This window comes from Condylostylus longicornis, unplaced genomic scaffold (genome assembly GCF_029603195.1).
Source record: "Condylostylus longicornis isolate FDR11 unplaced genomic scaffold, ASM2960319v2 ptg000135l, whole genome shotgun sequence".
Lineage (NCBI taxonomy): Eukaryota > Metazoa > Arthropoda > Insecta > Diptera > Dolichopodidae > Condylostylus > Condylostylus longicornis.
Genome location: NW_026578103.1, coordinates 15,212,732 through 15,226,697, shown reverse-complemented (window position 1 = coordinate 15,226,697; position 13,966 = coordinate 15,212,732). Strand labels below are relative to the sequence as shown.

General features: G+C 25.1%; 1 protein-coding gene across 2 annotated transcripts in view; it reads right to left on the bottom strand.

The window, feature by feature from the left end:
- LOC129615401 (voltage-dependent L-type calcium channel subunit beta-4) overlaps nt 1–10,663 on the bottom strand; it is a 153,410-nt gene extending 142,747 nt beyond the window's left edge. The window contains exon 1 of one of the 2 annotated variants that reach the window (XM_055530597.1): nt 10,394–10,663. In XM_055530597.1, the coding sequence (XP_055386572.1) occupies nt 10,394–10,486 (93 nt within the window). In that variant the 5' untranslated portion in view covers nt 10,487–10,663. The remainder of the gene's footprint in view (nt 1–10,393) is intronic. The other variant, XM_055530590.1, reaches the window with a different exon arrangement.
- Nucleotides 10,664–13,966: the final 3,303 nt, after the last annotated feature.

The following is a 13,966-nucleotide window of genomic DNA, read 5'->3' as shown; positions in this document are numbered from 1 at the left end:
GAAATGTGGATCAGTTAGCTACTAGTTCTGTCACAGGTTCTATCTGCAACTTTTATTTATGTGTGAAATTTTTACACAAAAAAATTAGTTCTAATCAGTTTTTATCAGTTTTTCTTTCACAAAATTATGTACGTTATAGGAACACATTTGTTTACAATTAAATTATTATAGTCAGAAATAAAGTCAATTCAAATAATAAATATGAATTCAGCTAATTAATTTATATTGAATGACAATATTATCATTCGTATCCCAATGCGGACCTGACAATATTCAAACGTATTAAAAATTGTGTTATTTGTATACATATATATATGCAATGTGTATATATGCATACTAAAATAAAAAGTCTACAAAATGAGAAAAAAATTCTCTGTTTTTTTCCAATTATCTTTATTGCCTTGCATGCACGTCAATTTGGGCACGAGCTTTAAGTTCAAAGGATAAAAAATATGTGCATTACGATGACAAGTGAGAAAAAGTTTTCAAGTATTTTTGCAGAGTGTATAACAAGGATCTTTAAAAGAGAGTATGTATATTGAAGGGAGGATGGCAACAAAAAATCAAAACCAAAAAAAAAAATCTATATACATAGTTATTAAGTAAGAAGGATATAATACAAATTTGGTAGTTTTTTTTGGTGTAATTTATCATTTTATTTTCATGGGTCCTTTTTTATATTTTATGGTAATTTAATTTTATTTAAAGACAATAATTTACTTATTTACAGTAGCTCAAACCTGTTCTGAAAACAGGGCATTTAAAACTTTAATTAAATTTAAAAGTAAAATTTATTTTTCAATTTATTTTGCACGTTTTATCGTTAAATCACAAAAAATCTGATCAGTTCTTTATCTCAAGAAATTCAAATAAAATCATAATTTTTGAAAAATTAGTAAAGCTATAAATAGAAATTGGGGGGAGTGCATAGATATGGGTACACTGATAGGTTAGAATCTTGGTGAAAATATTTTTAAATTTTCAGATGGAAATTTATTTATATTCATATAAACTTAATGAAAACCATATCGCCCTCTAGCATGTAATGCGTGAATTCTAAACTAAATATTGAAACTAAATTCCTAACAAAAATTTGTAACTAACAATAAATTTCAAACAAAAGAACATTGAATGTATGCAAACTAGTTTCACAAAATATATAAAAAGTGTTCGCTTTAAAAAAATGCTTTCAATATACCAATTGGAGTAACGAGAAGTTGTTCAGAGTTTATAAGAAAATATGTATGCAAATAAGTTTCAAAACACAGACAAAAATTCTTTAGACCTCACTTATAAATTTATTTTACACAATTAGGTAAATATATTAGGTATAAGAAACCTGAAAAATAATTCACTCTGTCATATGTGCTCACAAAATTTTCTAAATACGGCAATCCACTATTTTTAATATTAAATATTTTTTAACCAAAAACATCTGTACGCCTCTATTCAATTTAATTTTTATTATTTTTTTTTTCTTTGCCTCGAAAAATATTTAATAAATTTTTAATTAAACAAATAAAAAAAAATTATCTATTGAATTCACATTAATAAATTTATTTTATTAAAATGTTGTGATTATGTAATTAAAAAAATATATGAAAAAAAAAATTTAATACAAATTAAAATTTTAATGAAACGTGAGTTTAGTTCAAGGTGAACTTTAAAGCAAAAATTAAAAAAATATAAAAAAATGAAATAAAATTTAATAATTATTAAAGCTATTAATAAAAAATTTTAAGTTTCCATTAAAATGATTTCAACTCGAGTTCAATACTAGATAAACTTTAGTTTAACTTATCGAATTATTTTAAATTTTAAGATTTTAAATTTTAAATTTTGAACGCTAGTCCTGTATTTAAAATGGAAATTATTACTGTTTTGCAATAAGTTTTTAGATAAGAATTAAAATTTGAGATCTTATGTTAGGGAATTTCTTAATATCATTCACGATAATTAATTTTTTGCTATATACAGAATTAGGGCCTGATCGTCTATCTCGCTACTTTACACGATAAGTGAGAAGAAAGTGAGTAATTGTCATATATTTGTATAATGTAATTATACAAATATATGACAATTAAAATGTATACAAAAATTATTCACTTTGCTTTTGAAAGCGTGATAATTTGAGATGATAATTGGATATTTGATCTGACCATTGGTGCAGTGGTTATAGCACAGCGAAGGGTCTCGGGTTCAAACCCCGGTCAGGCCACTATAAAAATTATATTCAATATTATATAACTTAATATGCAATACTAATAAATATTATACAAAGTAATTTTCAAATATTCATAATATTCGATAGTAAAGACTAAGAAAAATAAACAATAAATATTAATAAACTGAAATATTTAATATCAATAAAAAAAAAAAAAAAACTATAGAAACTAGGGCATGATAGATATCATGCACTAGCCCTATACTCCTACTAGGAGTGAAGAAGGAAAAAAAAAAAAAATTGGATATTTGAGATCAATCAATAATTGGAGGAAAAATGCAAAAATCCAATTGAAAAAAATAGTAATCTTATTGAACTAAAATATACATAAAGTGAATGAAAAGTGAGTAAAAAAGCGATATACACAATAAGGCTTATTTTATTACATTTATTATGTCCTGTGTTCATGTTTATGGCACTAATGTTACAAATACACTAAGGTATGTCAAAAGCCCGAAATAAATCCATTTTATTATCATGATCAGAAAATTTTCCAAGTATTTCATATTACAGTTCCTAAAAATATGCAATTTTTGTGAAAATTTTACAAAAGAACATTTCTCTACTCTACTAAAAATTTCTGTCCTTAAAGATGTGTTATAAAGGTTTCAGCTACGTTAATAATGCACATACATATTATGTACATATATATATATATTTCAACTTCAATGAAAATCATGAAATTTCAAAAGACGTTCTTCTCTTCGTTTTCCTCTAATGCAATATTTCAATTTAAACATTAATTGTAACAAATTTATTGATTATTTTTCAAAGTTAAGAAATGAAACAATTCTGTAATAATTACTAATACAGTAAATTATTTTTAATAAAATTGTAGTTAAAAATAAATAAATTTTTCATGAGCATTTTCATGCTCAGCAATTTCCTCAGTTATCGTATGTGAATTTTGAATTTTTAATTTGAATCTCGATAAACCTCATCAGTGTTTTATTAATTCTAACTACGTTGTATAATTAACACTTTTGAGTGTTATAAACTTCATTTTACAAAAAATATTAGAAAATGAAGCGCAACACTTTATCTTAATTATTTAATAAAAAATTTTCAACTAGTATTGAATTATTTTATTTTCTAATAATAATCTCTAATGTAAACAATATTTTAATTCCTTTACAAATAGGATATGATCTAATAATGTCAGAATTAAATACAAATTTACACATCTATTCACATTTAATATTAAAAAAAAAAAAAAAAAAAATAAAGAATAAAGAGTGGGGAAAAAAAATTAAATAAATTAAATATTTTTTTAAATGAAATTATTCTAAGTATATTAAGAAAAAGAAAAAAACAAAAAAAAATATATAGTTGAATAATTTTGGAAATAAATTAAAAGAATAAAAGAAAAATTAAAACCATACGTAAGAAGTAAGAAAAACAAAAATATAAAAAAAAACCATATTTAATTTTTAAGAATAAAATAAACATTATATTTGATTACATTTTTTATGTAGTCGTGTGTATATGTGTACTATACTGTGCTGGTTTATATGTGTGTATTTAATATTAATACCAGTTTGATGATTTTAAGAGAAGAATTGAAAATAATCTTTATTTTTTTTTTGGTTGTGATTCTCGATTAAAAAAAAATTAAAATAAAAATATGTAAGGAACAAAAAACAAAAATTTATAGACGGTAACAAAAATGCTCGTAAATATCAAAGAGAGGTGATAAGATGGTCTAAAAAGATCTTAACACGTTTCAAATCACAATCGCTAACTATTTTCTATTATTATTATTCTTTATTATCATTTACTAATAAATGAATGTTTGTGTGTATGTGTTTGTATATGTTTTATTAATAAAAGCTTTCAATAGATACCATAAATTTATAAATTTTATTCAATGTTTTTTTTTGAATTACCATAAAAATTTATTACCTGTATTGATTGGTAATTTTTTCAGGTTTAAAATATTTTTTTTATTATTATTGTTGGTGTTGTTGTTGTTGTTGTTGGATTATTTTTTCTTTTTTATTATTACCAATTTTTTTTTTTTTTATTATTTTAGGGGGGAAATGACATAAAAAATAATTTTTGATTTTTTGTTAATTTTTTTTTTCTTTATATATTTTTGGAAAGTATCGTTATTTTCAATAAAAATATAAAGGTTCAATCGAGTTTATTACGTTTTTATAAAAGAATTTTAAATATTGTTTGTTAATGTTGTTGGTTTGTGTGATTGTTTTTTGTGTTATATTTATTTTTGTGTTGCTTCTTCTCTAATTTTGACTTTTCTGTGCTTTTTTTTTATGTGTGTTCATTACATTTCAAATAAAAAAAATTCCCATATAATATATATTAGGTATTGTAAATCAAAATGTAGGTATATGTAAATTATAATTTGTATGTATTCGTGTATTTATGTAAGAATTTATAATTATGAGATTTTATAAGATCGTACACTAATATATATACATATGTATATTAATAGAAACAGTTATAATTTTAATGGCAATAAATATAATTATGTATAGATAAATTAAAAATTAAATAAGAAAATAAAAAAAATTAAAAAACATAAAAAAATTTTAAAACAAACATTACGATTATTAATTCATTACTTTTGTTTTATTACAAAATATAATATTTTTATTTTAAGAATATTTATGTATATACATATGTATGTTATGTACCATACATATTATATGACATGTTCATTTATGATCACAAAATCAAGACGTTTAATTAGTTTTGATCAGATCAGGTATATTTGTTTATTAAAGTTCAATTATAGAAGTAGAAATTCAAAATATAGAGTTTTGGGTTAGATTTCTTAAAAAATAAATTTAAACATTAATTGATAGAAATTTGTATGCAAATTATGTATTTATGTTTTTTGTTGGAACTGTTTTTAAAAGTTAATAACCTAAATAGCCCAGCTTTTAGTCCAGTAGTAATAAATATTGGCCCTTTCATAAACGCAATATTTAGTAACTTATAGTGAAAACTGCGCTCTATTTATTTTCTTAAACAAATGCTGCTAATCTATTTAACTTAATGGAAACTTCTTCATGCAACTGCAGAACAGATGGATGACGTAATCAAAGGAACGAGTTAAAGGCAGAAAAATTCATTAAAAAATTTTTCTTCTCGAACTGGACTCGAACTGGACTCGAACCAGTGACCTACCGCTTTCTAGGCGGACGCTCTACCAACTGAGCTACAGAGGCATGCAGAAGTTTCCATTAAGTTAAATTATTAGTGTAATAAGCACATTCTTATTAATTTCGCAACTATGATGTTGTATTAGTAAAATTCATAATACTGCTAATCTACTTTGTTCATAAACCGTTTTTAATTTTCGGAGTATAACGAAATTATTATGAGTCGAACTGCTAAATCATATTAATTATAAAAAAATTATTGGAACTCAGTAAATTGTCACGTTTTTGCAGTGTAGCGTTTATATGAAACAAATATGAAAATTTTATATCGATACGTGGACTTTTGTAGAACGAATAAATTTTAGTTGACCAAATTCCACGCAAATTAAAGAATTGTATTCTAAGATATAAAAACACATGCTTCCAATTTCAGTAATATGGAAATATGTCGTTATATAAGTACTAAAGACGAAAATCTTTATACTCGTATGCTTAATATTTTTACAAAAAAAGTTATATAACTATAATAATATTCATATAGACGACTAGTAATTGTATAGCACATTTAATGACAATACCTCTCTTGTTTTATTGCAAGGGTTCCCAAGTACTTATCAGATGGCGGAACCTTGCTCATTAATTTTAAACTATTTAATCCATTTAAGTTATCCCCATTCAATAAATATATTATAACTATATAACAGTATAGTTTTTCATATGTGTATAAAGAATACTGGTTCGAAAACAAAGAGCTAGAGTTTTTCTACGGGTTCTACTCACATAATGTACGAGACAACTGAATTAAGAAGAGTTCTCAGAAAACAAGGCATAATAAGCAATAATACTTGCAGAATTTATGAATTTGACTACCCAGAGGGTAAGACGGCAATAGGTACATATGGGTCGAAATGGGTTATTATGAATAAATATTTGGGTAAAGAATTGATAACCACATACCGTTGTATCCTGTCTATAGTACGGATCATAATATTTTCAGCAACGAGTTTTAAAATTCTATATAAGAGTCTAAAAATTTCGCCTTAAAATTCAAAAATTTCGTTGAAAAATTAATTATTATTATGGAATCTACGTTACATACTTACGGTCATTATTATTGTATAAATATTTCAAAGACCATGTTCGGGACACAATGATAACTTAGCACATTTGCATTATTTTAACTATTTTTCCTCTCTCGCAAGAAAGTTATGTGTACATAAATGTTTTAATGTTGTGATAATTGTAAAGTATGGTATAAAAAAAATTGTCATTTCAGTAAAGTTGTAAAAAAAACCACCAAAAAATAAATGACAATAAATTTATCTGTTTTATAATTAAAAAAACCACAAGCTTTATTCAAACAACACAATTTTTTATGTACATAAATTTGAGGTGAATTTGTTTTTCTTTTTTGAAGGGTTTTTAAAAAAACTTTTACTAAAATAAAAGTAATAACAAAACATTAAATTAGCATACACCATCCCCGTGTGCGGTCAAATATAACAACAAAATATAGATAGAAAGTTAATTAAATAAAGTTGGGTCAAACCAATGGTTTGTATTGTAGCACTTTTCCCTTCAACAAGTGAAAATTCTGCTTTTAAATACAGTCTATGTATAGCTATCACACTATTAAAATTATTTTCATTCATATACAAAACTATTTCTAGGATTGCATATATTTAGGATGACGCATATATGCAGTCTTTGAAATAAAGCAAAAATTAATATAAAAAGGGGTTAACATAATGCTCGATTTTAAGGGTTAATTGTGTGAGCTAAGAAAAATAATTATATTTTTTAATTTCATGGAATTTACCGTTAGCTTTTTGCGTTTATAAAAATTTGAAAAAACTTGCGGTTTCGGAAATGTAAGGTGTCAAAAATTCAAATTTTACGAATTTCAAGAGGTGATAACTTGAGAGGGGGTGGAGATGGAAAAAAATTTTCTTCTAACAAAATGAACTATTTGTTAATATATAAAAGCTCCTAAAATTTCAAGCTTCTACAGTCTGGGGTCTAGAAGAAAAACGACATCAAAAATTTGGAAAAAAAGGACTTTAAATAACGGTAAATTTGAGCGGCCATTTTGTTTTTCTTAAGTTGAACTATAGTATACCGCGCAAGGGGAAGCAAGCCACTGCCTTTCTGCGTTTGCAAAATTTCAAAAATGCTTATGGTTTCATTACAACAAATATTTAAAAAAGGCCATTTTTAGGGTTTTGGGGGGGTATAACTTCTAGAGGGGGGGGGATAGGTAAAAATTTTGTTCTACGGAAATAAGTTTCTAGTGAAGATCTATGTACGTATTAAAGTATTTCAGCTTTCTATCTTCAAAGGTGTAGAAGTTTTGTAAACAGACACACGGACAGACGGACGGACGGACGGACGGACGGACGGACGGACAAAGTGAAACTAATAAGCACTTTTTTCAAAAAATTTTTTGGAAAAGTGCTAAAAACGAAGTAAGGTAGAGTTGGCCATGTCAATTATTTAAAATGCTGTACGGTACTTGCTCCACTATTTCAAACGACCTCTTGTTTTTACAACCTTTGTATTAACTCACACGAATGTTTAGGATTTTCTAATCGTTTTTTAAGCTATTTCTACAAATCAGATTGGCCTCATATTTTGCATGGAGTCCGATGACAATGAAATATTTTGATTTGTTTTTCCTTTTTGCGGATGGCTCGGTTCTAAAAGAATGCCCTACTTACCAAATTCGTTTGTGGAAAATCTCACCACTGTAACTGCAATATTTTCTGATATAAATGGCGAATTACCTTTTGAAATTTTTTATCATTTCAATGAGTTTAATCATACATAAGACCCTTATCAAATTATGTTCTTGTATAAATTTTTTAATTTTAAAATTTCCATACTTTCTAATATTTAACTACTATCCTAGTAGCAGTAATTCAAAACATTACCTGGATCTCATTCAATTCAAATAGAGTTCTGACAGTTGCCATAATAAATTGTTTGTGAAAATTTGGTGAACGGAACGTCTCATCTCAACGGAAGGACGGTCGAATTGATAAACAAACATGAGAGCAAGAATATAATCAATATATATATATATGTATATGTCTTTTTTTCAAGCTATTATTTCTTAGCGTTACAAAGAGAGTAGGAAATTTATAACACTCTTTAGAATACGTTAGTATAGTATACGGCTATAAATATTGTCAACAAAACATTAATTAAAACTATTTGACCAACTGTATAAACTCATTACATTGTTTCAAGTCTCATACGATGGAATTTTTTTATTTACTTATAATTAGCTATGTATGTAAATCGCAAAAATTAATTTTTTTTTCCTATTTTTAAGAACCTTTTGTGTTTAATAATTTCTTCGTGGCGAACCTTAATTTAGTTTGCCATAGAAGTACGCGATTATAAATTGTTTTTATAGTTTTTTTTTTTTTGAACCCAAAATAAATTTGTGTTGAAAAAAATGGCGCTAATTTTTTTCTTAATTTCTTTATGACTTTTAACTGTCCCTATGTACATTATTTTAACGATGTGTACGCGTGTCTAGCTTTACTTTGGCGCATGTTTATGTTAATTAAATCTCATGTGCTCATAAGGTTTACAATTGAAAATACCATAAAAATTTTTAATTATTTTAGTGATTTACGGGATAGCAAATTTTGGGGCATATAACACGGAAAAAAAATTATTTTCTTGAATATGATAACTATGGTTGTAATTTATAGAACACAATTTTTTTTTTTAGAAAATTACGTCCGAAAAACTTGAAATCGACCATTTTTATCTTCATAGCTATAATTAATAGCACGCGTTACATTCAAGTTTTAGCGTTCTTACACATATATATATATATACATATATTGTATAGAAGATTATAATAACATGGGGAAGCATGTAATTAACATACAAAACCCTGTGAATAAGAAGTTAAATATAGCTTAAATATTTACGAATGATATTAATATCAAAGATTGTTAATTGAATAATTATTGGGGAGGGGGGTGGGGGCGAGAAGAGCAAATCACAATCGAAGTGAATAATTTTTTCACCTAATAAATCTGATATAAAATACCCTAAAGCTTATCTATCATGTTCTATTCCGTCGTAATTTATATGGGAAGTATGTAACACAGACATGCACGAGTGTTCGTTCAAGAAAAATTGGACAGTCTATTTTTATCACAGATAATTCTAAAATAAATGCAATACACAAATTTTTTCAAATTCAGCTCTTCAAACTTAGCAATTTCAGCTAAGTTCCATATTTTACTTAAAGGAATTTAAAATGCCAAGTTAAAGGCGCTTCAAAAACTATTTGTTTTTTAACTAATGAAAATTATCTTGTAAGAAAATTTTGTGCTACACCAAATTTGGAAATAAACACGAATATGAAAGAAAAAACTCAGATACTATATTGAAATTCCGTCACACAACCACCAAAATCACATCGAAACTGATTTAAACCTTGCCACTGAAATAAGTTAAGTTTTGTCACAATGCCAAGCTGGCCAAACCCTCCTAGATAAGGAATACTCGTAACACTTAGAAAATGTAAGCTTCATTAGTGAAACGTTAAAAATTTTAAAACTAGTATTTTTAGTATTTTATTATACATACTGATCTTTAATTAAATTTTTGAATTATTTCAATTTTAATAGCAATTACACATACATATTTCATGCAACACACTTACATAAATATTTCATTATATATCAAATACATTATATACATACAAACATTAATGAAAATGTTTCAATTAAAATGAATAATTAATATTGATGTTCAACAATAAAATTATTATAATGTTCTGCTATTTTAACCCAAATGAACAATGTTATGTTATATGTTATGTAATGTTATGTTATTTTATTATGTTATACCCTATAAATTACTCTGAATTGAAATGTATATAATATGTATATTATCAATGTGGTTATTGAATAATAATGATTAAAAATGTTGGCAATATTTTTCAAGCTTTTATAATTTAATTTTAAAAAATATTAAATATAAATTAAAAAAAAAAGAAAGAAATGAAACATACCTGTAGCTGTAGACTTTCTTCGAAACCGTTTGGAAAATCAGTACAATTTGTATCCAATTGGGATAGAGATGTTGCTAATTCCCTGGCATTCATCCCAATTTAAACCGCCGATTATTAAAAAAAGACTACACAGCCGTATTTTATCACACCACTACTACATTAAAATTTAATTTTTATTTTTTCTTTTCTTGTTTTTTTTTTTTTGTTTTCGTTTTTATCCTTTAATATTTTATGACAATTTTTATGTATTAAATTCACTCAAAATATATTGAATTTTATAAAAAAAAAATTAATTTTCTTTTTTCATTCACTCATTTAGAATTTTAATATTGGAAAAAATTTTTTTTTTAGAAATTTGATCGCGTACGGCGATTTAAAATTAAAAACATTTTCTCTTTCCAAAATTTTCAAAAAAAATTTTTTTTTTTAAATTTATATTAGAAATTTATTTTATTTTTAATATTTTTATGTAATTATACTTTAATTTTTTTTTATTATAAATTTTCAATTATTATAAAATTCATTTAAAATTTTGCTGAAACACTCAGTATTTCGCGTTAATTATTAACCGAAAAATAAATTAAATTTCATGTGTGTTTGAGTTTTAAACTTTTTGATTCTTTTATTAAAAATTACAAGGCTCTCCAAAAAATTTCGTTTTTCAAAATTATAGTTTTACAACTCTCAGCTTTTTATGATTTTATTTTTTGTTTTTTGAAGCTGATATTGTTATCCTTTATTATATCAGTGTCTAATGAATATTGTGTTGTTACTGATGCTGTTTATACTCCCTTTATTTTATATACTCTGAAAATAGAGAGAGAAGAGCAGAAAAAAAAACAAAGTAAACATGAAAATTTCAATTATAACATTTGAGTACAATTGTTTTTAGTGTTACTATATACATGTATACATATACATATTTATGCATGTATTATTAAAGTATGTGTGAATATTATATAAAATAAAATGTTGTTAAAGAGAACTTTTTTCGAAACAAGGATAAATTTAGAACATATTTTCATAAAGTTTTTCTAAAGAAACAAAATGAAGTAAAAAAAAATATAAAAAGTGCACAATAAATAAGTGAAAATAGAAAAACAAAAAAAAAAAACAAAGAAGAAAGGAAGTGTTTTAAAGGACAACAAAATTACTTCACATATATATCTATACATATATATATACATATATACAAGATGTTGTTTAAATATTTATTAATGTTGAAAAAATAGGAACAAAAAAACTATAGTCCTATAGTGTTGTGCTAAAAAAAAAAGAACGAATACTTTCTAAAGGAACACAAATTATAAGATTTAAGAAAAGAAAAAAGAAAATTTTATATGCATGTATGTATGTGTAAGAACTATTACAAAATATTAATTAAAATTACAAATCGTCCTTTTTCTAAAGTTATAAAAGTTATAGTGAAAAAAAGTAAGTAATTTTGTCGAATGTATGCAACTTAAACTTTAAGTTTGTAAGTTTTTTGTCTATTTTGTATGTGTGAAGTAATAAAGTTGGGTCAAACCAATGGTTTGTATTGTAGCACTTTTCCCTTCAACAAGTGAAAATACTGTTTTTGAATACAGTCTATGTATACCTAACACACTATTACAATTACTTTCATTCTTATACAAAACTATTTCTAGGATTGCATATATTTAGGATGATGCATATATGCAGTCTTTGAAACAAAGCAAAAATTAATATAAAAAGGGGTTAACATAATGCTAGATTTTAAGGGTTAATTGCGTGAGTTAATAAAAATATTTATACTTTTTAATGTCATGGAATTTACCGTTAACTGTTTGCGTTTATAGAAATTTGAAAAAGCTTGCGTTTTCGGAAATATAAGGCTTCAAAAATTCAAATTTTACAAACTTCAAAAGGCGATAACTTGAGAAGGGGTGGAGAAGAAAAAAAAATTTTCTTCTAACGAAATAAATTATTTGCTAGTGTCGAAAAGCTACTAAAATTTCAGGCTTCCACAACCGGGGGTCTAGAAGAAAAAAGACATCAAAAATTTGAAAAAAAACAGATATTATGTAACGGTAAATTTTAACGGGCATTTTGTTTTTTTAAAGTTCAAGTATAGAATGCTGTGATAGAATAAGCAACCCACTGCTTTTCTGCGTTTGTAGAATTTGAAAAATGCATATGGTTCTACTACAGTAAATAGATGAAAAATAGCATTTTTAGGGTTTTGGGGGGGTATAACTTTTAGAGGGGGGGAGATACGTAAAATTATGTTCTACGAAAATTAGTTTACATTCAAAATTTCAGGTTTCCATATTCAAGGGTGTAGAACTTTTGTAAACAGACACACGGACAGGCGGACGGACGGACGGACGGACAGAGTGAAACTAATAAGCACTTTTTTTCAAATTTTTTTTGGAAAAGTGCTAAAAAAAGAAAAATGTACGAAAAAAAAAATTCAATTTGTCAAAAGTTTGTAATTACAAATTTGTTTTTTTTTAACTCCCATTAATTTACGTACGAAAAAATAATAATTTTATATAAAACTTAAATTTATGAATTGTTAAAGTTTTAAATTTTGTACGTTTGATTATTTAAATGACCATGATGAAATATTTAACTGAGAATAGTTATATTTGACTGGGACGATTTAAGCGAATACATAAAGAATTCTCAATAAATTATTTTCAATATCAAAATAATTATTTAATACGATTTTAAGAGTGTAACGTTGTGTCTCTCTTAAGATTTAAATAACTTAGGAGAAGACAAAATTAAATTAATGGAATTTATTAACTTTTAAACCAATTGCTTATCCAGAAAAAGTTCTTACTAAAAAAATTTTTGTCCAGAAACTTTTAAGGCTGAACAATCTCAAGTCTACTTTTATAGACATCCGTTCGTGGCATATTTCATAAATTAAAAGGGTTAAGTAAAAGAAATAAATTAAATTAAAAGAGTTAAGAAAAAGTAAGAACAACAACAAGTTTTCTATACCAGGTTTGATTATAGACTAGCTCAATATGTATTTCATTCGTTATAAATATTACATGACCTCATGGTGAAATTACATTGCAGAAATTTTATAGAAAAAAGATGTCAATTATAATTTACTTAAATATTGTTCAATTCACCATTTCTTATAAACTAGTGTCGAATATCGATATGTTTCGATTTCGACGATTGTTAAATGTTGTATTGTTTCATATAATTTGTGCATTTTTGTTGTCTCCACATATAGGATATAACTGAAGTTTCATTCATAAATCCAAGTTCCTTCAAAAATGTGCTTAAGTTATTTCAGTTAAGCCTATAAATTCATACTCGTTGCTTGAAAAAGCAAAAGTCTTTTGTTTGTTAACTTCTGATTGAATGGGGCATTGACTCCATTTAAATATATAACTAGAATAAGACCTTCTATCGTCTTCATTTGAGCCCCAATCAGAGTCTGTATAATCATCTAATTCGTTATCCCATTGTTCGATGTATTTTTTTATATAATATTACAATCTTGCAGGTAAATAAATTCGATTCCAAGAAAATTTCTTATTTGACTATAAGATTTCTAATCTGACACTGTTTTTGTATATGTAATTT